Genomic DNA, 22,900 nt, shown 5'->3' with positions numbered 1-22,900 from the left:
TATGCCTTTGAGTAAAAATAATTATCAAGGCGTCTGAGAAATACTGTTTCTTGGTCACTCTTTTGTTCATTCAAGACAGATCAACACAAAACACAACCAAATTGTTCACATACAGTTATCAGAGAGAGAGAGAGAATTTAGTGTGTGAAAGCACATCAGCATGCTCACAGAAACACAGAAACATCCAGGTGTACAGTACACAGTTCCCATGTGTGTGCATCTGGGTTACCACAGACAGGGCAGAGGGAAAAATCGGCACAAGAGATGCTGATTGGTTGCCGAGGAGCTGAATCAGAGGCTGCTGTTGCCGGGCAACAGAACAGTTCTGAGCAGGGCAGGGCAACACAGTACCTGAAGTAATGGCTGTGGCACTCAGCATCACAGGCAAAAGCACCATCTACAATCTAATGACTAAAAACACACTTCAGCTCTAAGAAGCCAAACCACTACTATGAATTGCTCTGGTATAATTATGCATCCTACATCCTAATGTTAAACAAGCACCTACAAATGTCATCATGGGTCTAGACTAACAAGGTTGGTGAAGAAATGCTGTGATATGAAGGCTGGAGACAGCACTGCCAGCAAGCACTGAGGTTCTGGTAGGTTTTTAAAGCTAAATACAAAGACATTAAAGCACTAGACATTTGCTAATCCAATACTAATTCTACTTGGCCCACTTAGTTATGATGGTGACATTTCTAGACTCCTGAACAACACTAGAAAAAAATACACCCCTTTTCATCTGTTTAGCTTTAAAATGCATTTGCAGTTGCTCTCATTTTTTGCCATTTGTCTTTTTATTTCATACTTCACTTTGGACTTCCATGCCCAGACTCTCCCTTGTCCAATAAAGAGGCAACAGGAGTGGTAATTCACAAGACAGTTACTCATTGGACTGGGCGGAATCTACTTAAATTGTTAATGCCGACCACATCTGGGCCCCTTGGAGTGCTTAAGTAATTCACAAAACTGTTAATTAAGCAAAGGCCAAATGTTAAGTCTGCTTTACACTTCAACCTGATTCAGCTCCCGGGAAGCGTTAAAAACCTAAATGTCTAAATGTGTCCTGCAGTAAAAGTATTCAATTAGCACCTCCAGGTGGAGATCACACGCTCTATTTCTTTGGACACGGCCTGACAATCCAATACAGACACGCGTGTTCTATAGCTCAGACTAAAGACTCCATTAACACATACCTGCCTGCTTCTCAGCAGACACCTGCAGGTGACAGTTTTATATTTGATCCTATTCAAGGAGATCATCAATCAGAAGAATCTCACAACCCATAAAATTTCACCCTTTTAGTTGTTGTTTTTTTAAAATAAAGCAGATACAATATTTTAAACAAACACCAGTTTTGTCTTTTTTTCTAGCCACATGAATGACAACAGGGAAAATCCAAATGCAGGAATGAGTCCTGGGAACTATGCTACCTGACTTCTTGCTCTGGATTGACAGCACAGGTGGACACTGTTTTAATGTGCCCTTTGAATGCACTTTTGCAGCTTTGTCTCTGCTTCGGAATTAATAATAAAAAAAAGAAAAGAGACTACCTTTATCTCACTACTCTGCAGCTCCCTGTGTCCTCTGAGCACGTGCTCTGACAGCAGCCACCACTACACTTATTTATACTTTGGTTTAAGCCGAAACATGACAGAGGTCTGCTGCCCCTGTGACAGTGATCTCAGTGTATGTTTACTCCAGATGCTACTTAGAGCCGCGGCACAGATCGAGGATGCCAGGTGTGGCTGCCAAATAACACAACATCAGGAAACGAGATGACAGATCAACCCTTTCTGACAATTCCACAGCACGGCCGATACTCCTGGTGTGCGAAAGAACAAGACGAGCGAACTGTACGTCTGTTTTCGACACAAAGCATAGGACAACTATCCAGGATAGCAGGGTCAATCCATCTCCATCACCGTCGTCAAAAACAGCTCTCAAAGAAAAACTGCATCGCCTTAAACATTATGTCACAAGACCCAGTATTTGGAACGTAACATTTTGAACACTATTTAGGCTCAAGAAATCAAGGTGAAAGACAAATAAAAAAATGCACCAAAACAAATAAACAGAGCAGAGAAGAGGCCCTTTAGTGCCCCAGTGTTACTGAGTGATGATACTGCTACATGCTGCAGCTGCTGTTAGAGATGTTAGTGACCCTACACCTGGACAGTCAATCAGCATTAGAGTGTTACCAGACTCTGGCAGGTACGCGCTGATCTACACAGAAAGGACTGTGTCAGCTCTTGTACTGGAGCTAACCTGCTCTCAAGCTCACACACGCACAGCTACGGCTGCCCTCGGCACAGTTCCTTCACGCGAAGTCACCCACAACACACGATGTGCCCCTGGTTAAACGGGAGCAGGGATCCGACAGGCAAGTTAAAAAATAAACTGCACTGTCCCAACCCACCTGCTACAGTGCCATATCCTGCCCACACCGCGGAAACCACAGATCCTGGCCACAAATCGCTCGGTCAATATATGAGTTAAAACCATAAGGCTTTTTTTCTTCCTGCAGGACAGGTTGTGCTCGGGTTCAAGGACTGGGGTGACAGATTATGTTGTCTGTTGTCTAGGCGTGGTTTGTGCAGGAGCGGAGAGGATACAGCGGGTCTGCCCTGAAGGAGGGCCGCTGCGGGCGACTGGGCTGTGTGTACTGTACTTACCCCGTTCCACTCAACGCTCATACTCACTTCCTCGCCCCCGTCTGGCCCGCTCTCGTACTTCACCACCTCCGAGTTCAGGCTCTCGCGGCTGCGCTGCTTCTCCAGCGACTCGGGGTCGTTCAGCACCTCGGCCACGCGCTGCTTCTGCGCAGTGTCCAGGCCCTAAACACAGGCAGGCAGGCACAGGCGCATGAGGCCACGGGCACGTTTGTGCCCCGCAGCGACCCTGCGAAGACCGCCGTCGGGACTCCACTGCCAGATCTAAGCGCCGAGGGCCGTCAAGAGCTTCGGCTGTGACTTTGTCTGCGTCTTCTGTTGTTATAGATAGCTGCAGTAAAGCAACTGTGCAGGGAGGAGAATTATAACATCACAGAGGATGTGTTGGCGGTCAGTTTGATTCAGGCGTTCAAAGTCTCAGATTTGCCCAGTAGCACTCGCACATGAAGGATTAACGGCAACAAACAGCTTTGAGCGAAAAGTAAATTCACACATTTGTGCAGCAATCGGTACAGTGAAAGCTATGGATTCTGGGAAAAGGAGGAAACAAGCAGGGGCCCCGCTGGTTTGGAGGAGAATGAATTGCTGGAACCGGAGGGGTTATCTCTTGAAGAGTGCAGGAGCAGCTCTGCTCAATTAGCGACAGCAAAGATTCCTGCAGTGAATAGCGTTCCACTGGCTCCTACTGTGCTCCCACACTCGTCCTGCTTTTCCAGCTCATTTACGTCTGTGCCAGCTTATCCCAGTGTGCAAGGGAGGAATGCTGCATGCTGTTATGACAGAAGGCCTGGTTTGAGTCTCAGGCTTGCTGTGCAGATCCTAAGAGGCCTAAGAGAAGCACACTGCTTTTTGTGCAAGATAACAGAGAAGAGGCTGGCACACATGGCTGTTTTCTGCACTATTCTGCGACTACACTGTCCGGCATTCATCGGGACTTTCACGTGATGCTCAACAAGAAACAAACTATCACCCGTGGCTGAATATTCTCCTGTCACTAAAAAAACAGGATTTGTTCTTCCAAAATTAGATCTTAATCTCTTCTGAAATCACCATCTCAGGCCATAAAACACTGGCACTACCTTTATGGTTACATGTGGCGCCTGGTTTGTCAATTTTACAGTCCAGACTCTTAGATACCACAAATCTAAATGCATTTTTAATACAGAGGCAGTCAAGTATATCTGCTGCTCGGCTGTGTGGAGAAAAACTGTGCTTCTCACTGCCACGGTCCTGACTGATCTGAGAAACGTGAAGACAATTAGCTCTAGGCCATACAGCAGCTTCCCAGAACGCATCGTTTCTTATTCTCCAGTTTGCGCGGCTATCCCTTTGGCATACCTCTCAATTAAAACAAGTGCTTTTTAATCATCTTGCTCATTTTTTTTTCTCAAGTTAAAATGAAATTCCCAGAATCTAAAGCTTAAAGAATTTCCCCTAATCTTAAGCAGAAAGAAATCATCCTATCACAGGAAGGCATCACTGGGCCTAACGACCCAGAGAGCCGTGGAGCGCCGACATATCGTACTGGACGTGCCTGCTTTCGAGAGCGCATGGCCGCTTCCTCCAACGTTTCTGCCGCTTCATACTTGCCCTGGCGTTTGTACAGCGCCCCCAGGTTCTTCAGGGTGGTCGTCACGGTCGGGCTGGGTGAGAGAGAGGTCAAAGTGGACAAAGAGCAGAGCAGAATTCACCCCGCAACCGCCAGCATGTAACCTGCTGTCTGTTTACATGGAGGGGGTTTTAAACACATATTTTTACCAAATAAATCAGTCCGTTTCTTTCATCACAGCAGGAAAAAAAAAAAGAGGCAAGCACCTTCTCCTCTCTAGCACTGAATTATTTCCTGGAGGGCAACAACCAGACATGCCATTGTGAGGGAAAAAAGTGCAAAATATTGTAGGAGAAACTTCATCCAGCTGTTCTGTAACTTCTCATCCTGAATCCTTTATTCCATAAAATATGAGCGGAAACTTAACATTAGCCGATTGCCAATTGCATTTTTTACTGCAACAAGAATAAGAAAAATGATGACTCCACCCAGAATATTGTTGGTGTTTGTAACTGGTAAAGTATTCCAGGGCTTTACCTGTATAAAAGGCACAGCTGCTTCAGAACACTGACCTGTCCACTTTGCACGCCTTGTACCAGCCGCCATACTCCCCAAAGGAAGCCCCATCCTTCTGCTTTCCCTGGGAAACAAAACGGCTGCTGTTTACTTCTTCCAGCAGTCACAGCATCATCAGGACAGGCGAGGGTTTGGAGGGAAGGCAGAGCCAGGACTAAACCAGGGCTCAGCCTGAAGCCCGCGAGGCGGTAAATCAGAATGCGCCAAAGTACAATTCCGAAGCTTGAACACTCGCCGGCTTAAAATCTATCTGACACGGAAAACCGGCAGTTGTGCCATGTCCAGAGTTCACAGCTTTTCCTAGAAACCGGAATCACGTGCCCATTTTTCCCCGGCTCACTGCAAGCCACTAGTGATGGCACACCAAGCCTTGAAGGTGTAGCTGTGTTCAACGGAAGGAACAACTAAGTGTACTTTAGCTCATTACTATTCTAAGTAAAGTTTGAACCAGGAATGATGTGAGGAACATTTTGCACAAAACATCCCCTGAAAGATGTACTTAAAGCTGTAAAAACCGGACAGTGAACCACTGCTATACAGCCGCATAACACAACGACAGGATTTACTTATTTCCAGAAGCACTGCAAACTGCAGTATCTCCAAAAGAAGATGGCTTCTGTACACCCCAGGAGACTGGAGCTGGCCTATTTGGAGAACCACACGGCACACCTACCTTACTCTGCTCCTCTCTCTCCTCTGCATGCATCCATATGGGCTTGTTCTCGTCTGCAAACACAAACAGCACATTTTCACAGCTCCTCACAAAGCATGCCTCTCACACGTAGCCTAAGGCACCTGTCAGTGACATCTCCTCCTCGCGGACAGGAAAAGCGCCGTTTGCTATTCGGGAGCCTCTGAAGCAGTTTTCTAAAGCTGTTATTGCTACGGGGGCTTATAATGCCAGGTGGACTTTTCAAACAAACCTATCATGAAAACTGTGGTCCAAGGAGAATGGAAATTGAATACAAATAAAAACAGGACCATGCGGAACACAAGCAAACAGACATTATTCACCCAAGGGCATTACAGAAGTTAGTGCACATAGCATATCCTCTTCTGATGAGCTGTGCTGTATTTTGTAATGCAGAGCCACAGAAATGTATTCCTCATTTTTGCATCACTGTTTCACAATGCACAGGTCTCACACTACAGTTAGTTGTTTAAATCACTACCATTATTATACATCACGTACACACAGATGTAACTTCTGCATCCATGCAACACCGTTTATTATATTCTCTACAGACTGCTCTTCCCTTCTCGTAATAAAGCATCTTACCATCCACTGAGCCAAACTCCCTCTCGTGGGCTCGAGTGAGGATCTCTTTGTACAGCGTTTCCGCCTGCTTGTACTTCCCCTGCTTTAGGTAACAGGATGCCTGTGAGAAGAGCCAGTGCACAATGTGAATTCAATGAAAAAACAACCTGAATGCAAAAGCAAGCTGACTGAACTACGGCCCTATCAGTGGCTTCATTCTACCGTGTTATAACCTGCTATTAAGACGTTTGAGGCCTTAATCCAAAACTGCAAAATGTCACAGAAAAATGGCCCTGTGAGGTTTTAAGGTTAAATACACCAGAAAAGCTGCATGGACTGATGTTGAGCTGTCGTCTACGCAGCTGGCAGCTCTGAGCAACACACTGCGGCACACTGCGTCAGCACTTCATCCCAAGGCTGATGGAGGCTCTGCTGGTACCAGGAGAGGCCTAGCCCTGCAAGAAGGCTGCCCGGGGGCAGTACTGCAGCTGTACTCTTTGAGCTGGAGACTCACAAACCTCTCTGTAAGGAGGGTTTCTGTTCCTTACCAGCTTACTTCCGTTACTCACTTTTCGTGCTCTGGAGCTTCACGACTGTAGAGCTGGATAGGCGCTCAGAATGCGTTGCGAACACATTCGAGTTATAAACTCGGGATTATTTGTAATCATGGGATTCCAGTCTGGATGATGCCCAGTGCTGAAAGCTTTCCATTGTACAGGTGTTACCATAACAGAGCACCACCGGATACCTTCAAAAGGCAACCTTTACTGCCAGGCAGTCTGCAAGCCTTGTTTACCCAATTAGAAAACTGCATGTAGCGTAAGACAGGTGGGGTTTCACAGGCAGCCTTAAGCAGTCAATGACCTAGAATAGGTGTTAATTGTACTAAGTGTTCCAATAATTGAGCCGTTGATGTTGTTGAGAGTCTAACCGGAAGGAACAGCGGTAGGCCCTGCAGGACTATAGATCCCTAACTTGGACAGCAAGAGAAACCAGGGAGCCCCTTTAAAGCCTGAATGCCCCCCTCTCTCGTCTTGCCCGTGCTCCGGCCCTCACCAGGTTGTTCTTGGTCTTGGCCACGTTGGGGTCGTCGGGGCCCAGCTTGGTCTGGTAGATCTCCAGGGCGCGCTGGTAGTAGTACTCCACCTCCTCGTACTTGCTCTGGTTCTGGCACAGCAGCGCCAGGTTATTCAGCTGCTTGGCCACGTCAGGGTGGTCTTTACCCAGGACCTGCGGGGGGAGGGGTGGAGACACTCTTGGGTCAGACCTCATGTTCCCCAGCATCAGTATCAGACTGACGAACTAAGCAGGTACACAGGACACAGTATCACAGAGACCACAGTAATGCAAAACTTTAAAGACTAAAACCCTCGCTCACAGACAAGGCTCCTGGTGATCAGAAACATCACTTCACATGATGACTGCTTTAATTTTTGTCACCATATAGTCAGTCTTCTTCTTCTTTTATTTTTTTTAAATTTTGATAATGTGACTGTTTTGACCAGAGCTGTACTGCAAAACAGCCACAATCCATAAAACTCACAGCTTATGAGTTATGAGTCTCGACTAAATAGAAAACATCTGAATAATGCCATGGTACAAACACAGATGTTAATCACTGCCAAACACAGTGTAAGCAACTGAGACAAGAAACACAAGCAAAATGGGACTGGAAAAATAAGTCCCAGATTCTAACTTAGTACCTTCCAAGGACTCTGAAACACAGTCTATCACAGCATCATGTATAGAACACACTGGACAGAGTAATCCACTCATGGGTGGGAGACCCTCAGTAAGGTCGAGTTAAGAGTGGGGCTGTAGTGAATTCCCCTGTTCTGTCCTGCTGTGGCTGGGTTACAGGTAGCACAAAGCAGAAAAGCTACCTTATTCTGAAGGAACAGTAAATAAAGCCAAGCTCAGCTTTGCAGAACTCTCAAACCTGGTTTTTAATCCCTTCTGGCTTTTGAGAGCCTTATCACACCAAATCTGAAAAGACCAGATACTATTACTTAAGAGAGTCCTTAAGCCTTTCACAGCAAGACTAAACACGCCTGGGGTTTGAAACCACACTCTGGTTATCCAAAACACATAGCGAAAGTAGGTTAAGAACACAAGAAGAGCAAGAACTTCACTCCATACAGTATTTACCCTATCTAATCTTGTTTCCATATTTTTTAGCTGCCTTTAATAACAAAGTAAACAAGTTGCGAGGCGGTTTCTTAAAATCCTGTTTCTCTTCCCGAATGGGCATTAAAAAAACCAGACTTGACGGAAACACAAAATCACCGGAGAGCCGTAACCCTAGTGGCTGAGCAGATGGGTTTACAGATTGACAGCTCCTCCTCCTGAACGGGTGAAGCTCCACGGCCAGTGAAAAACGCCTGGCCTGGAACTGTTCTAGTGCGCTACAGTCCTGCAGCGCCTCGGACGACTCTATCATCATAGGATTATTGAGGACAAGCATTTTAGACTGTCTCTGATCCCCCGTCAACTAAACTTCGGTCTACAGATGAAAAGTTTAAAAAAAAAGGCTGTGATGAAGATAATAACAAAAGCAAATAACCCAGGAAAGGAAAGCAGGCAGACATCAGACCCACCTTCTCTCGGATCTCCAGAGCTCTCTTGCACAGGGGCTCGGCTTCCTTGTACTTTCCTCTCTTCCCATAAAGCACGGCCAGGTTGTTCAGCGTCGCTGCCACCTGGTTAGCCCACAGCACAGCAATCAGCAGGGGAATTCACAGACCTTACACCAACACTTGCTAATCCCACACCCTGCACAGCCATGAGCGATGAGCTCAGAGACCAGAAGGAGCACATACACTTCCCTGACATTAATCAGACAGCAGATCACACTGTGCAGCAATTCAAAATTCATTGTGGAATTTAAGCAATACAAAAACATTACTAGAAGATCACCAATTAATTTCACATAAATGATTTCAGCTGCAGGCAAGATTGCTCTTCGTCGGTTGCGATTTGGCACAACTGCAGGTAACCTGGCCAGGCTGCTCAGAGTCTGTCCTCTGCGCCTGCGTCATCATGGGACGACCCTGCAGGGAAGGTCAAGCCTGCGGGGTTCGACACAGTCGTCAGGACATTCCCAGCGCGGTCAGCCGGCAAGAATCGGCAGCAACGGGAGAGGCACCCGGTAACGGCACACGTACCGCGGGGTGGTCTCTTCCCAGAGTCTTCTCCCGGATGGCCAAGGCATCGTTCAGCAGATTAGCAGCATCTTTGTATTTGTTCTGGTCTCTGTGGTGTGCGGGCGGGAAGGGGGGGGAGGGCAGGCATTAGAATTTCTACTTCCTGAATTTTCATTCGCAAAGAAGTTACCATCTGAGCTTCACGGATGGGGTCAGATACGTAGCAAAAATGTTTTAGCTTTACATGTCAAAAGCTATTCATTTTCCCTCGGAGCAACTCCTACCCTCAGAAGAACCCTTTTCTTCATTAAAATGACACACTTTTGTCTTGCGACACAATCGATGAATTCATGACAACAGAGGAGATGAATAAAAAGTGACAGCTGTGCTCAGACAGCCAAGGACAGAAAAACACAGAAGTGAGAGAACAATTTGTGTTTAATCCCAGCAAAAACAAATACCAAAGGTATACTCGAGATACCAAAACCATGGTCAGGCACTGGTTGTTCTGTCTCCACTTCATGTCACTTTGGGAATTCATGCACGTCTCCAAACCATCCAAACACACTGACTGGGCCAGCACTGCCTGTCCCACCAGGAACCCTGACACAGCCCCAGAGAGCCCTCTCAGGCCGGTCTGGGCACCTCTCACACGGCTGAGGGAGGCGGAAGATGGAGCTTACCTTCCCGGTTTGGATTCTGGACAATGCACGTCAGTATTACAAGAAGGAGCAAAGCCGTATGAAATGAAAAAGAACTGGATATCCCGCAACGGTTACAGGTGCACAGAACCCTGAACTCTCACCTGTACACCAGGGCCAGGGTGTTGAGCTGTGGGGCGGGGGGCTCTCACCTGTACACCAGGGCCAGGGTGTTGAGCCGTGGGGCGGGGGGCTCTCACCTGTACACCAGGGCCAGGATGTTGAGCCGTGGGGCGGGGGGCTCTCACCTGTACACCAGGGCCAGGGTGTTGAGCCGTGGGGCGGGGGGCTCTCACCTGTACACCAGGGCCAGGATGTTGAGCATGGTGGCCACGTCGGGGTGGTCGTGGCCGGAGGTCTTCTCCAGGTCCTCCAGCGCCTGCTTGCACAGCGGCACGGCCACCTCGTAGCGGCCCTGGGAGGCGTACTGGATCACCAGGTTGTGGAGGGTGCGCAGGCGCGCGGGGATCTCGTAGCCCCCCTGCTGGGCTGCTGCTGCCGCGCTGCTGTTGTGCTGCTGGGCTGCGGACACAAACACACAGACAACTCAACAACCGGGCACAAGAGACCACGCAGACGGGCACTCAGTCAGGCACGCAGAGAAAGACCCGGGCTTGCGATTTCTCTCCCCCCCCCCCCCCGCCAGAGACTCTACCGCATGTAAACACATAATTGCTATTTCTGGACTATTTCCTGAAAGAAGCAAGGCCAAAACAAACTGGAATGGAATCCAAATGAGGCCCTGATGGGAGGAAAAGGTGAGAAGTGATCTGACTGCTGCAGCTTGAAAAGCAAACAGAAAGGAAGTTCTCACGGTTCGGTGGTGCACGACTGATCCTACAATACACCTCAGTACTTGACTCTGCAAAACCTACTTTGTCGAGACCTGGCGTTCTGGAGCGAACAGACTGGTCTGGGATGAAGAGTCATGGAGAGATTAAATGTTCTGCAGGGGTAACAGCGCCCCCCGCAGGACAGAGGACACAGCACAAGGCTTTGTGTGATTCCTTCCACAGGAAGCACACCCAGCGGTTCACTCACTCAGTTCTACTCTTGATCAATACTCTTTTCATGTGGTGGGGAAATGGAGCGGTCCTGCTGCAGCTGAGAGATTCCCGCCGGCAATGCTGATCACTTTGATCTGAAGACCAGTGCCAGGTAATTATCAAGCATTCCACAGGGGATACATGAATATCCGAACTAAAGGAGCACCAGAGCACTTATAATCAAACCTGTGCATAAGTGTACATTGTGATCAAGCTCCAGGCTAAGTAGCCGTGGGTCAATTCAAAGGTAGATCAGGATGTTCACCTCGGTGTGGGTCCTCCCATGAGGAATTTTGCGAAACTCGACACAAAAACATTAACCACCATGGAAACATGTATTTAAGCTGTAAAACCAGAAAGACGTGGCTCATCTCAGCCAGTGTTTTCCCGGCCACTTACTGCCTCCCTGGCCTACAAAATGTGACGATTCGTAAAAAATTCACAAGTACGTTTCTACTTCTGAGGCACCACTTCAAAAAATCCGTCACGAGCTGTATAGTCTCAAACCTGAGGCTGCTCATCAGTGCTTTTCTAACCCTCTAACATGTGCAGAGTGGTTTCTTCTTCCCCCACACTGAGCATTGGAAACCAACCCTTTCACAGATGTGAGTGAAGGACACTCACACTGGATCTTAAACTCTGGCTTTAGACAGCCATGAGGAACGTTTTTTGTATTCCAAACCAGATTTTAATTACTTAACTACACCAATCACAGGAGGATCTTGCCATCTGTGGGGGTTCTGTTCTTGAAAACCTAAGAGAGGACTACAGCCTGGAGGATCTGGGTTGTTCAGGATCAGGGTTGGAGTCCCCTGCTTAGCCAGTCGGTTGGTCTCTCCCTCCAGAGTTCCCAGTTCCCACGTGAGCAGGGGTCTCTGTTCCACTATCCCTTCTGGATAATTCCCCCAGCCTAAATCCTAGGAGAACAAATCCTGCTCTCACAGCACAGCACAACAGACGGCGTATCGGTTAAAAACGTCGGAAAGGACATTTACTTCCTGGTCCCTGATCATCCTCGTCATTGGGGAACAGGTCGTCCAGCGGCTCTTTGGTGGAGTCCGAGTCCTTCTCTTCCTGCGCGACAAGAGTGCAGAGTCAGGGAGAGCAGAAAGCCACACAATCAAAATGCGGCCCTCATCTTTACTCTACCCTGCCAGACACATGCATTATTCAACACCCCGATGCAAAATGTCACGTATACCCCCAAGTCAGCAAAATGTCTGCAAGAACAGCAACTTGGCCAAAATCTCTCAACTGGGCAATGACTGGCCAAAATCTCAAGCGCTGCACAGCAACAACAACAAAAATGTTACCGGGCGGGTCAGCATGACCTCTCTCATCATTGAACGAGACAAGATGCCCCTGCAAAGTGCTTCCAAACAACCCACCCCCCCACCTCCTGAATTCTCTTGCTGCTCAAAACAGGCAGCTCTGCAAATCAGCCGCGATTAAGTCAGCAGTATTGTTTTGCAAACCGCACTGAAACACCAAAACCCTCCTGAGGATAGTCCTGCCAGGACTCACCGAAGGGGAGACGTCCTCGTCGTACTTCTTCAGCTGGTTCATGAACTCCAGGTGCTTCTTCTCCTCCTCCAGCTGGGCCACGCTCTGCTCGCTGCGCTGCAGCTTCTGCTGGGTGCCCGCCAGCTCGTCCCGCAGCCACTGGTTCTCCTGGCACAGCCGGCGCACCTGGGCCCGCAGCTTCTGCTTCTCCGACTCCACCGCGCTCAGGTGGCTGGACAGCGCCATCATCACCTGGGAGAGCCAAGGCAAAGAGGGGGGGAAGAGAGGGGGAGGCTTCAAACGTCCACACTGGGAACTGTGGACACTGAAAACGTTCTTCATTCCCTAGCTAGGTGAGGAATCGGGCTGTTTCCAGCCAAGTTCTCATTACATGTCTTCAAAGTCTCTTAGGATAACACACTGTTACACACTGTCGCCCACAAAGCAGCGATCTTTGTTATTTTACCCCCCCCGAGCCTCCCGGCTGCCCCCTGCCTGACCTGCGCCTCGCTCAGTCCCAGCTCCAGCATCTCCAGGGACTTGCGGATCATGAGGGACTTCTCCTCCACCAGGCTGCTCTCCTCATCCTTCTTCAGGCACTGCAGGGTCTGCAGCAGGCTGTCCAGGATGGAGTGGTGCTCGTGCTTCAGGGCCTCAAGCCCCTGGATCACCTGCTTGGTCTTGGAGATGATCTCATCCTGGGACAGCTTCTCTCCCGGGTCCTCCTTCACGCACACCATCGTTGACATGTTGTCATACATCCTGCAGAGGGGAGGAGCAGAGGGCCGAGGTTATAGAGGTCCTCACCACAACCCAAGATGAGCCGAACTCTCATGGGTTTTCTGCTTCCCCCCTTGCCTGCCAGCCACCTATTCCTGGCTATTCCTGGCCAAAAACCCCATCATTAAAAAGAAACATGTGATCCTCACACAAATACAGAAATACCCGAGAAATATATTCAATTATACCTGCTTCAGTGTCACTATGCACAGAAGCAGAAAAGTCTAATGACAGTAAGCCAAGGGAGCTATTGTTTATTTTTCTAAAAAGCATACCATAAGAAGAACTAGGCAGTATTTTTTTTTTCATTTTCTACATTCTTGAGAGGAATATTACAGAATAATTTCACTCTGTTTCCTGCACACAGATTAATCAGCATGCTGTGCAGGGATTCCGAGGAGCCCATGTCGCAGTGTTATGTAATCACTACTCATTATCCACACTCTCTCTCGACTTCGTGCCTGCTCTAACTAAGGCATGTGTCACAAACAGCCGGATGAAACAAGATTGAGAAGTCTCCCACAAGCGAGAATTACCATCACAGTGTGGTGGGGTTTTTCCCCCTTTTCCCCTGCGGCTGATGGTAGCCAGAGCAAAACAACCCGTCTTAACTGTTACCATCTTCCCAGCTGCTCCTGCTTGGAAGCTACTCTGGCTCTGCAAGCACCTCTGCGTGTGCTCTGGGCCAGAGCCCTGTGATCGCACCACAGTCCCACAGTCACACAGGCGAGCAAGGGGCTGCAAGAGAAAATCTGCAGCCCGACCAGCTCAAGGTCTCTGCTAGAAAGGAAACGATCCGGCTCCATCAGGAGCAATTTTGCAAAGGCAATTTTTCACACTTTTTTGCATTCTATAGATCTTAGCAGAATGTGTCCAAGCCTATATATGCCTCTCAATATGCCCAATGTTCGACCACAGCTTTTAACACTGAATTTCTAGCACAGCAAAGCACTACCACAAACCCACACGGGCTGCTCCTGTTATTCAACTAGCATATGACCCTCCGTGGTCCTGCTCCAACCGAATGGAATGCTTTTATGGACAATACTGGGATACTGTGACAATGCCCCATGCATAATGCAACAACCAGTGCAGTTTAGTCTGGGAGATAATGTCCTCAGCATTGCTGCTGGGGGACAGGGGGAGGCTGTCTGCTGCCTGTGACGGGACGGTCCCCCCTCTTTTCACAGACACAGACAGAGGCAGTAGTCTCAGACCTCTTTTATGAATCTCAGTTTCTTCCCTGTGCATTGTTCTCATTTGAATCCAGCCTTTTATTTTTGCATTTCATTCAGAGACAAGAGCTGACCAAAAGTCGGCATGATTTTTTTTTTTCTACCATAGGTTGTTTTTTTTTAGGCCAGTCTGTCAATTGCAAGAACAGACACTCATTTCTTTTATTTTAGGCATTGCTAATAACCAAAGAGAACGCCCTGGAGGCCCTATTAGAGGAAGACACAGATCTCTCCTACTGTCCACACACGCCGAACAGAAACAGGCACACTGTACACTGCAGGCAGAGGAGAAAGCTCTGCCAACACTGGCACAGAGATTTTCTTCACAAGCTACTTTTGTTATTTTCATAAAACCGTGTCCTAATCAAGTTGGTCATATTCCCAAAGCGATACATCTTAAAGGCTTGCATAACAGTTTCGCAGCTAGACAGCAAAACCCAAACCTGGCGGACACCTGGATAAAAGCAATCAGTCTTTTTTTTAAAGGATCTGAGCTCTGTGTGGAAGCCGGTTGAGGTGGACGCTGTTGATCAGGGTATAACGGAGATGCGCTCACACAGACTTAGCAGTCAGAGCAGACGGGCTTGATATGGGCAAGAACTGCTTTGTCAACAGGCTGCCACAGAGCTCAGCGCCGCCTGTAATCCACCAGGCAGAAGCAGATACTCTCGGAAAGCTGTCGCTCCAGGGAAACTCCTCTTTATCCGCTCTGCGGGCACAGCCCTGGTGACATCTCCTCCAGAGAGAGAGAGAGATAATGGCTTTGGCACCTCCATTCATCTGGCATTTCAAAACCATTCCCTGAGCCCTCCACTTGATCTCAGTTTCCAAATAAAATAAGCGCCGGCCGGACTGAGCACCTGGGATTGAGAGCTGGAATTGGATTTAAGAAATGTCCATGACGAGACAGGGCCGGCAGCACCTGCCCCTCGAAACCCCTCCAGAGCCCTCCCTCTCAGCGGCACTGCGTTTGGCTGCAGGTGTCCAAACACAACGTCTGCCAGTTTTCAATTATTCATTTGCATCTCGAAAGACTAAAAGGTTCTGATTTGCAATAGGTTCCAATCTGTGGTGGGGCTCACTACGTGTCTGCTAGAGAGATGGCCCTTTGGAAACCAAGAAAAAAAAGCCTTACCATCTGGCACTGCTCGCTGTGCCTGTAGTGCAATCAGGGGCAGTTTGCAGTCTCTCCAAAGTATTATAAACACATAAGAAGATTAAGGGATACAAAGACGCTCCACAATAAACGAAGTCTTTTGAGCAGTCTCAAAAAATGTCCTGTGGCTGGAAGAGTGCACACTCATGTTTTCTTACGGTATTAATGTGGAACTGGAGTTTACTCTGTGTCTTTTTATTTGAAAGCTGTTCAACAAACTTGCAGATCCGAGGATGGGCAGAGAGGTCTCGTTCCTGTTACCATCCATGTGATAAAAGGCAGATCTTGGGCTGGCCCCACTGAGCTCTGCTGTAGCACAGTCGACCCCCTGCCTGGACTGGCTCAAACGCTGACCTCGCACAGCCCTGTCCTACCTGCACCCAACAGAAGCAGTATATAGCGCCTTCCGCTACACCCAAAGTGGCCACATAGCAGGCATTCTGAATGCTCCAGCAGCAGTCGAAACCAACACCACTGAACAGCTGAACACAGAAGCAAACATGCCGCAGAGGGTGCGGTACTCCTGAAACATTCACGCAACGCCTCGACTGAAACTCCGAAGGCTACCAAGAACAAAGACTAGAGATTAAAACTATGTCAGGAACTCTCCCCATCAGCAACCTGAAAGACCTGCAGGACGCTCTCCGGCCTGTGCTGTTCTCTCACCGGGGAGCAGGGCGTCCCTGCGGAAGACGCGCCCTGAGCACAGCAGGCCGACGGAAAGATCTTCTGGAGACGCACGGGCAAGAGCCCAGCCCTGTCAGGCCCGTCCAGACGGTCTCCCCCAGACAGGATGTCAGGCCTGACAGAGGGCTGCTGACGCCACACTGACACTGCTGTCGGGGAGAAAAGGGAAATGAAACTAAAAGGCCTGAAATTCCGGAGGGCAGCTCCTCCGCCAGGCCGGTGGCCCATGTGATGCTGAGAGAAGCAAGACATGTGACTGGACAGGAAAGACCAGCGGGACTGGAGCTCCAGAGAGGGGAGTGGCGACAGAACTAGCCCACTCTCGCTGCCCACCTACAGAACACAATACCCCATTGTTATCAAGTATCAGCAGTCAAGAATAGCACATTTTTACAAGAACTGTATTAGTATCCAGACCAAGGGGGCAACAGCGCGTCGACGGAGGGTTTCATACCAAGAAAGCTTTTAAAACGAAAAAATAATTTCGGCTGATTCCTGCGAAACCCATGAATTCATTTGAAGGTGTAAACCCTGATGTAAAACAAATGAGTAAAGACGATAAAGAAGAGGTAAGTGGATGAGCTGTGGGTTTTGCCTGTTTTGGGTCACTCCAGGTCACTGGCACAAGCATGCCATATGCACTTCTGTATCAGTGTGCGCCAGAGACCACTAGAGACCTGAATGCAGACAAAAATATTCAAGATGTTCAAAAGAAAACCAAAAGGAAGAGCTGTGTTGGGAGTCCTTGTCCCACCAAAGGCAATGAGTCGACTGCCCAAGGCCTGAAGATTAAAACTCTATAACTGCTTTGCAGAGCCTCTGCATGATGTTTCATTTGCTCCAGGCACACCATCATGAATCTTTAAAAAATGACTTTTTTTAAAATCAGAGCTCTATTGCGACAAGCACTGGTTCTGGCAGCTGCAATCCCGTGCCTGGGAAGCCTACAGTATATCCCTGTCCAGAGAATTCCTGATCAAGGGGAATATAGGCCATAATGCACCAGCAACTAACTGCAAGGACACTAACCCACACGCTACAGCACGATCCATTGATGGAGAAGGGAAATTCCTTCTCTTCCTACATGTGTTTCATGCACACTTACAGTGCCTTGCGAAAGTATTCGGCCCCCTTGAACTTTTCAACCTTTTGCCACATTTCAGGCTTCAAACATAAAGATATAAATTTTTTATTTTATGTGAAGAATCACCAACAAGTGGGACACAATTGTGAAGTGGAACGAAATCTATTGGATTTTTGAAACTTTTTTAACTAATAAAAAAGTGAAAAGTGGGGCGTGCAAAATTATTCGGCCCCCTTGCGTTAATACTTTGTAGAGCCACCTTTTGCTGCGATTACAGCTGCAAGTCGCTTGGGGTATGTCTCTATCAGTTTTGCACATCGAGAGACTGAAATTCTTGCCCATTCTTCCTTGCAAAACAGCTCGAGCTCAGTGAGGTTGGATGGAGAGCGTTTGTGAACAGCAGTTTTCAGCTCTTTCCACAGAGTCTCGATTGGATTCAGGTCTGGACTTTGACTTGGCCATTCAAACACCTGGATACGTTTATTTGTGAACCATTCCTTTGTAGATTTTGCTGTATGTTTGGGATCATTGTCTTGTTGGAAGATAAATCTCCGTCCCAGTTTCAGGTCTTTTGCAGACTCCAACAGGTTTTCATCCAGAATGGTCCTGTATTTGGCTGCATCCATCTTCCCCTCAATTTTAACCATCTTCCCTGTCCCTGCTGAAGAAAAGCAGGCCCAAACCATGATGCTGCCACCACCATGTTTGACAGTGGGGATGGTGTGTTGAGGGTGATGAGCTGTGTTGCTTTTACGCCAAACATATCGTTTTGCATTGTGGCCAAAAAGTTCGATTTTGGTTTCATCTGACCAGAGCACCTTCTTCCACATGTTGGGGGTGTCTCCCAGGTGGCTTGTGGCAAACTTTAGACGAGACTTTTTATGGATATCTTTGAGAAATGGCTTTCTTCTTGCCACTCTTCCATAAAGGCCAGATTTGTGCAGTAAGACTGATTGTTGTCCTATGGACAGACTCTCCCACCTCAGCTGTAGTTCTCTGCAGTTCATCCAGAGTGATCATGGGCCTCTTGGCTGCATCTCTGATCAGTCTTCTCCTTGTCTGAGCTGAAAGTTTAGAGGGACGGCCAGGTCTTGGTAGATTTGCAGTGGTCTGATACTCCTTCCATTTCAAGATGATCGCTTGCACAGTGCTCCTTGGGATGTTTGAAGCTTGGGAAATCTTTTTGTATCCAAATCCGGCTTTAAACTTCTCCACAACAGTATTACGGACCTGCCTGGTGTGTTCCTTGGTCTTCATGATGCTCTCTGCGCTTTCAACAGAACCTTGAGACTATCACAGAGCAGGTGCATTTATACAGAGACTTGATTACACACAGGTGGATTCTATTTATCACCATCAGTCATTTAGGACAACATTGGATCATTCAGAGATCCTCGCTGAACTTCTGGAGTGAGTTTGCTGCACTGAAAGTAAAGGGGCCGAATACTTTTGCACGCCCCACTTTTCATTTTTTTATTAGTTAAAAAAGTTTCAAAAATCCAATAGATTTCGTTCCACTTCACAATTGTGTCCCACTTGTTGGTGATTCTTCACATAAAATAAAAAATTTATATCTTTATGTTTGAAGCCTGAAATGTGGCAAAAGGTTGAAAAGTTCAAGGGGGCCGAATACTTTCGCAAGGCACTGTAAGTATCTAAGCACATCTCCCAACACAGGTCATGACTGTGGTGGCAATTCTAGACCATGACAGTAAGAAAAGCCATTTTTTACTTCCGGATACAATCGGAGATTTATATTTTTGCTTATATATATTTTTTTTTTTGCTAGATTTTTTAACCACAGTTCTTGTAGCTTTTGAGTCTTGTGCAAAATGATGTTGCTGCCCTGTGCAGGAGAGAAGCTTCTCACATGTTCAGGACTTAGACCAACACAATGCTCCGGGTCTTCCATGTATCAAAGGCTGATGATCTTGGAAAAGAACTCTGTGCACATGAAAAAAGAAGGCCAAAAAACACACAGTCCCCCGACCCTCCCCGCTTGCTGACCACATCCTTCACTCCAGCTCCCGAAACAACAGGAAACGTTCTTCGTGAAAATGAACTCTCTGCAAGGCACGGGTTCAATAACTTTTTCCTTCCTAGATCAGCAACACAACGCAGCAGGAGGACTACTTGAAACAAAAGCCTGGTTGGAAAAGACGTGGGCGACGAGTTCTCTACCCTACAATTCCAGCAGCATGCACAGCACTGGAGAGCTCCTGCAATAAAAGCTCAGAGTCTCTTTCAGCAGCAGGGCGGGAGAGACCTTTGTGAGAATGTAAAACTGCACTGCTGTTCCACATTTGGAGTCAAATAACAAAACAGGTCTGCTGGACAGATAATTCAATCTCTTTAACAAAGAGAAATGCAAAAAAAAACTGCACTGAAATCCAAATTGCATGTGAAATTCCCCAATGCGAAAATGTACAGTAGAATTTATTATACCTCCTGTTTTGTCTTTAGGGGTTGCACTACAAAATCCGCAACAGTCGCTCTTAAAAACCAGAAAGCAGAAGGGGTTACTTAAGCCAAACAGAACAATGGAACTCCACCTCTCAGTTTGGGTTCCATAAGACTAACATGCATCGGCACTATTGTTTTACCTGCCTGTTAAATATTTAGTTGAAATATAACCTTTCCTTCCTTCTCTGTGGCAGGGTGCTGTTCCAGTTTTACACTATCAGTCTAGGCTACAGCCGGGCAAACAGCCTCTCAGGCACCCGTAGTGCAGGCTGCGGCCACAGGGATCTCATGATGACAGAGGTGTGGCCAACGCAGGTGATGGTGCTGTCAAGGGCTTGGCCAACAATAACACAGATGATGGGGATGAGAGAGGTGGGGCTAACACTGGTGACTGGGACATGATTGAGGGCGTGGTCAGTGGGCCTGAAGGGGCGTGGTCAGTATGAGTCAGGGGGCAGGGGGCGTGGTCGACACTGACCATGGGGGTGTTCGTGGGCATGGCCATGAGTGTGGCAGGGGGAGTGACGCTGCTTGAGAAAAGAGCAAGAAAGCTGCCTGCTGAACATGCCGCGGCACACAGAGAAGACAAACGTATACCTGGTGTGATCAAACGTACGGTACGTTATTACTGTTGGTTTCTGTGACTGTTGCGCTAATTGTGTGTGCTTTGGCAACACTGTAAGACATCCAGAATGTCAATAAAGCTCTTTGAAGGTGAATTTAAAAGACGTGACCTGCAATCTACTACTCGGACAGTGACAAATCAAATTACGAGCAGGGGTGGTGCTAGGAAGCGCCTGGAACGAAAGCTTTCAGAAGCCAGTAAGTTACAAACTACAAAAAAAAAAAAAAAACACTGGGGAAATGCGTCTCAGATTCAGCAGTAACATAAGATACCCAACCTCAGAACTACAGCACGTACAAAGAGCTTGCAAAGTGAAATATGACAAAATAAACAGATAAGACAATCAACAGGTCTTGAGCAGTCCTCGTCCACACAGGCAGACTGTGCGTGAGAAACAGTCTGGTACAGTCCCCAGGTTATCTCACACAGCTGTGTCCTGAGGCTCACGGGAGATCTCGCCTGTTTCTAGCAACAACAAAACCAGCAGGGACTAATTAGATATTCTAAGTATACAGAAAAGGACACTGCATTGGAAACACAGGACATTACTTCTAAAGCCGGGGGATTCAGCCAAAAGGGGCAGTAGCAGAGGTAAAAGTGTTTTTCTGCAGTGCTAAAGACTCGTACTCGCACCCCTACTCTGGAGTCAAACTGAGTTAGTTACCTTGTTGTGGCAGTGACAGGCCCTGCTGCAATTTTGAAACCACAGTGCCAAGCAGAATGGTTTTACAATGCAGAGACGACCTGCCAAACACAGAATATCAAAATGATTTGAACATGATAATAAATTTAACTCCTGTCACCTGAAGATGAGAAGAGATTGTGATCTACCACCTTCTATCTCTGACACAAGTTGTGGTGGTACAGGATGGTTTTGATGCATTTCAGTACCACAAACCAATCTGAGGCACTCCGGGCACCTCCACACACACAGCGACCACAAGGCCGAAGGCAGGCCTGGCCTGGACTCTGGAGGACTTGGCATTCTGGAAGGGGTACTCCTCCACAGCTACCCAGAACTCCCTTTCTGAATGAACTCAGAACTCTAGGAAGTCCAACTGACTGATACATTCCTGAGGAGTTCCAGAGGTAAAATCCATGATCGGGGAAGTGCAGATAAAAAAAGAAACAAGCTGGCTGCAAAGATTGTATTACTGGCTAGGGAATGCACCAGTAGCTCAACACTTTATGGGACCAGCATCAAACCTAAAGGCACTGCAATCAATGGTACCAATTGGCACAGACTCACTAGAGCTCAGGGCTTTTTAATATCTGAAGCTTACTCTGCGCGGTTTTAGTGCTTTGAAGCTAATTGGATCTGCACTAGGAAAAAAAATAAGCTAGAATGGTCCCCTGAGCACAGGGCTAACATTCAGGGACAACAGAGGAAGGAAAGGAAGCAAAGAACATCCAGCTCCACCATGATCTCTGTTTATCTTCCCTCAGCCCAACGTCTGAATCAATGCGCCAACACTTGTGTCCCTTACTTTGCCTCATCCTTACCCTGCGTTTAAAATAAACCTTAAAAAAAAACCAAGAGTCACTTTAATCCTTCAGCATTCCACCTCTCAGTCTGCCTGACTGACAGCAGCTGGCCAAGCCCGTGCGCTGCATTCAACCACACCTCTGAAACCAGGAATCAGGTCGGAATGACTTCCTCTAAACCGTCTCAGGTTATTCCTCGTGTGATAGTGGAGCAAGTCACACCCAGAGATGCTCTCATGGAGACACTTTCCAAATCTGTGGTCAGAAATAATAAGACCAGCAGCTGGAGCTGGGTGGAGCACAAGGCTGTTATTTCAGCTGTTTAAGAAGAGGACAGGCACTGCTGTGCTCGGCCACTTGCAAGCCTGTCTTTGAATTGCTCAAACAGGGGGGAGACCCGAAGCGATACGTTAGCAGTCGTTTCCGTCCAAGCGTTCGTAGGGAAAAAAAAATCAGCTCGGCTTTCTTTTTCGTCTTTGCAAATGAAGAGTGCCTGCAGTGAAAATAAAGTTTGCAGCTGGGAGACCTGTGAAAAACAGCCATAAAGGAAAAGGCTGATGAAAGCATGAGGCCAGAGCCATTAATTAGTCCTCTAATTAAAAAGGACGGCAAGTCATTTCACTATCTCCAGTATCAAACATGGAGCACGGTGCGCGTCAAGAGAGATCTGGACTCGCACGGCCTCTGTGCAGCGGTACAGCAACACCTGGATTAGATCAAAGCTAAGACCTGCCCACCAACTTCAAGAGACAAACCCTGCTGCCATGAATCGGTACTTGAACTGCAATGGACCAGTCTGAGTCAGGGTCTCAGGCTTGGTCACTTTATTCTTGCACTGGGCCTAAAGCGTCAAAATCCATAGGAGTCACAAACCTAGACCCAAGCCTGAGGGATGTCTGCTTTTTAACTCTGCTAATCAAAAAAAGCAATATGA

At 47.7% G+C, this 22,900-nt stretch overlaps 1 protein-coding gene across 9 annotated transcripts in view; it reads right to left on the bottom strand.

Annotated features, from left to right (window-relative positions):
- Positions 1 to 22,900, bottom strand: part of klc1a (kinesin light chain 1a) — a 41,079-nt gene that overhangs the window by 15,573 nt on the left and 2,606 nt on the right. For 5 of the 9 annotated variants that reach the window (XM_088647826.1, XM_088647828.1, XM_088647822.1 and 2 more), the window contains exons 2-13: positions 12,952 to 13,213; positions 12,473 to 12,703; positions 11,944 to 12,022; positions 10,199 to 10,424; positions 9,223 to 9,310; positions 8,656 to 8,757; positions 7,115 to 7,288; positions 6,080 to 6,179; positions 5,474 to 5,526; positions 4,797 to 4,864; positions 4,210 to 4,318; positions 2,679 to 2,840 (exon numbers count right to left, since the gene is read on the bottom strand). In XM_088647826.1, the coding sequence (XP_088503952.1) occupies positions 2,679 to 2,840; positions 4,210 to 4,318; positions 4,797 to 4,864; positions 5,474 to 5,526; positions 6,080 to 6,179; positions 7,115 to 7,288; positions 8,656 to 8,757; positions 9,223 to 9,310; positions 10,199 to 10,424; positions 11,944 to 12,022; positions 12,473 to 12,703; positions 12,952 to 13,212 (1,653 nt within the window). In that variant the 5' untranslated portion in view covers position 13,213. Of the gene's footprint in view, positions 1 to 2,678; positions 2,841 to 4,209; positions 4,319 to 4,796; positions 4,865 to 5,473; positions 5,527 to 6,079; positions 6,180 to 7,114; positions 7,289 to 8,655; positions 8,758 to 9,222; positions 9,311 to 10,198; positions 10,425 to 11,943; positions 12,023 to 12,472; positions 12,704 to 12,951; positions 13,214 to 16,288; positions 16,439 to 22,900 lie in introns of those variants that run through there. The other 4 variants (XM_088647823.1, XM_088647825.1, XM_088647830.1 and 1 more) reach the window with 2 other exon arrangements.

Source organism: Lepisosteus platostomus, chromosome 10, assembly GCF_059453375.1.
Source record: "Lepisosteus platostomus isolate fLepPlt1 chromosome 10, fLepPlt1.hap1, whole genome shotgun sequence".
Taxonomy (NCBI): Eukaryota; Metazoa; Chordata; class Actinopteri; order Semionotiformes; family Lepisosteidae; genus Lepisosteus; species Lepisosteus platostomus.
Note: the sequence above shows the minus strand (reverse complement) of the source record. Positions and strands in the feature narration are given on the sequence as shown.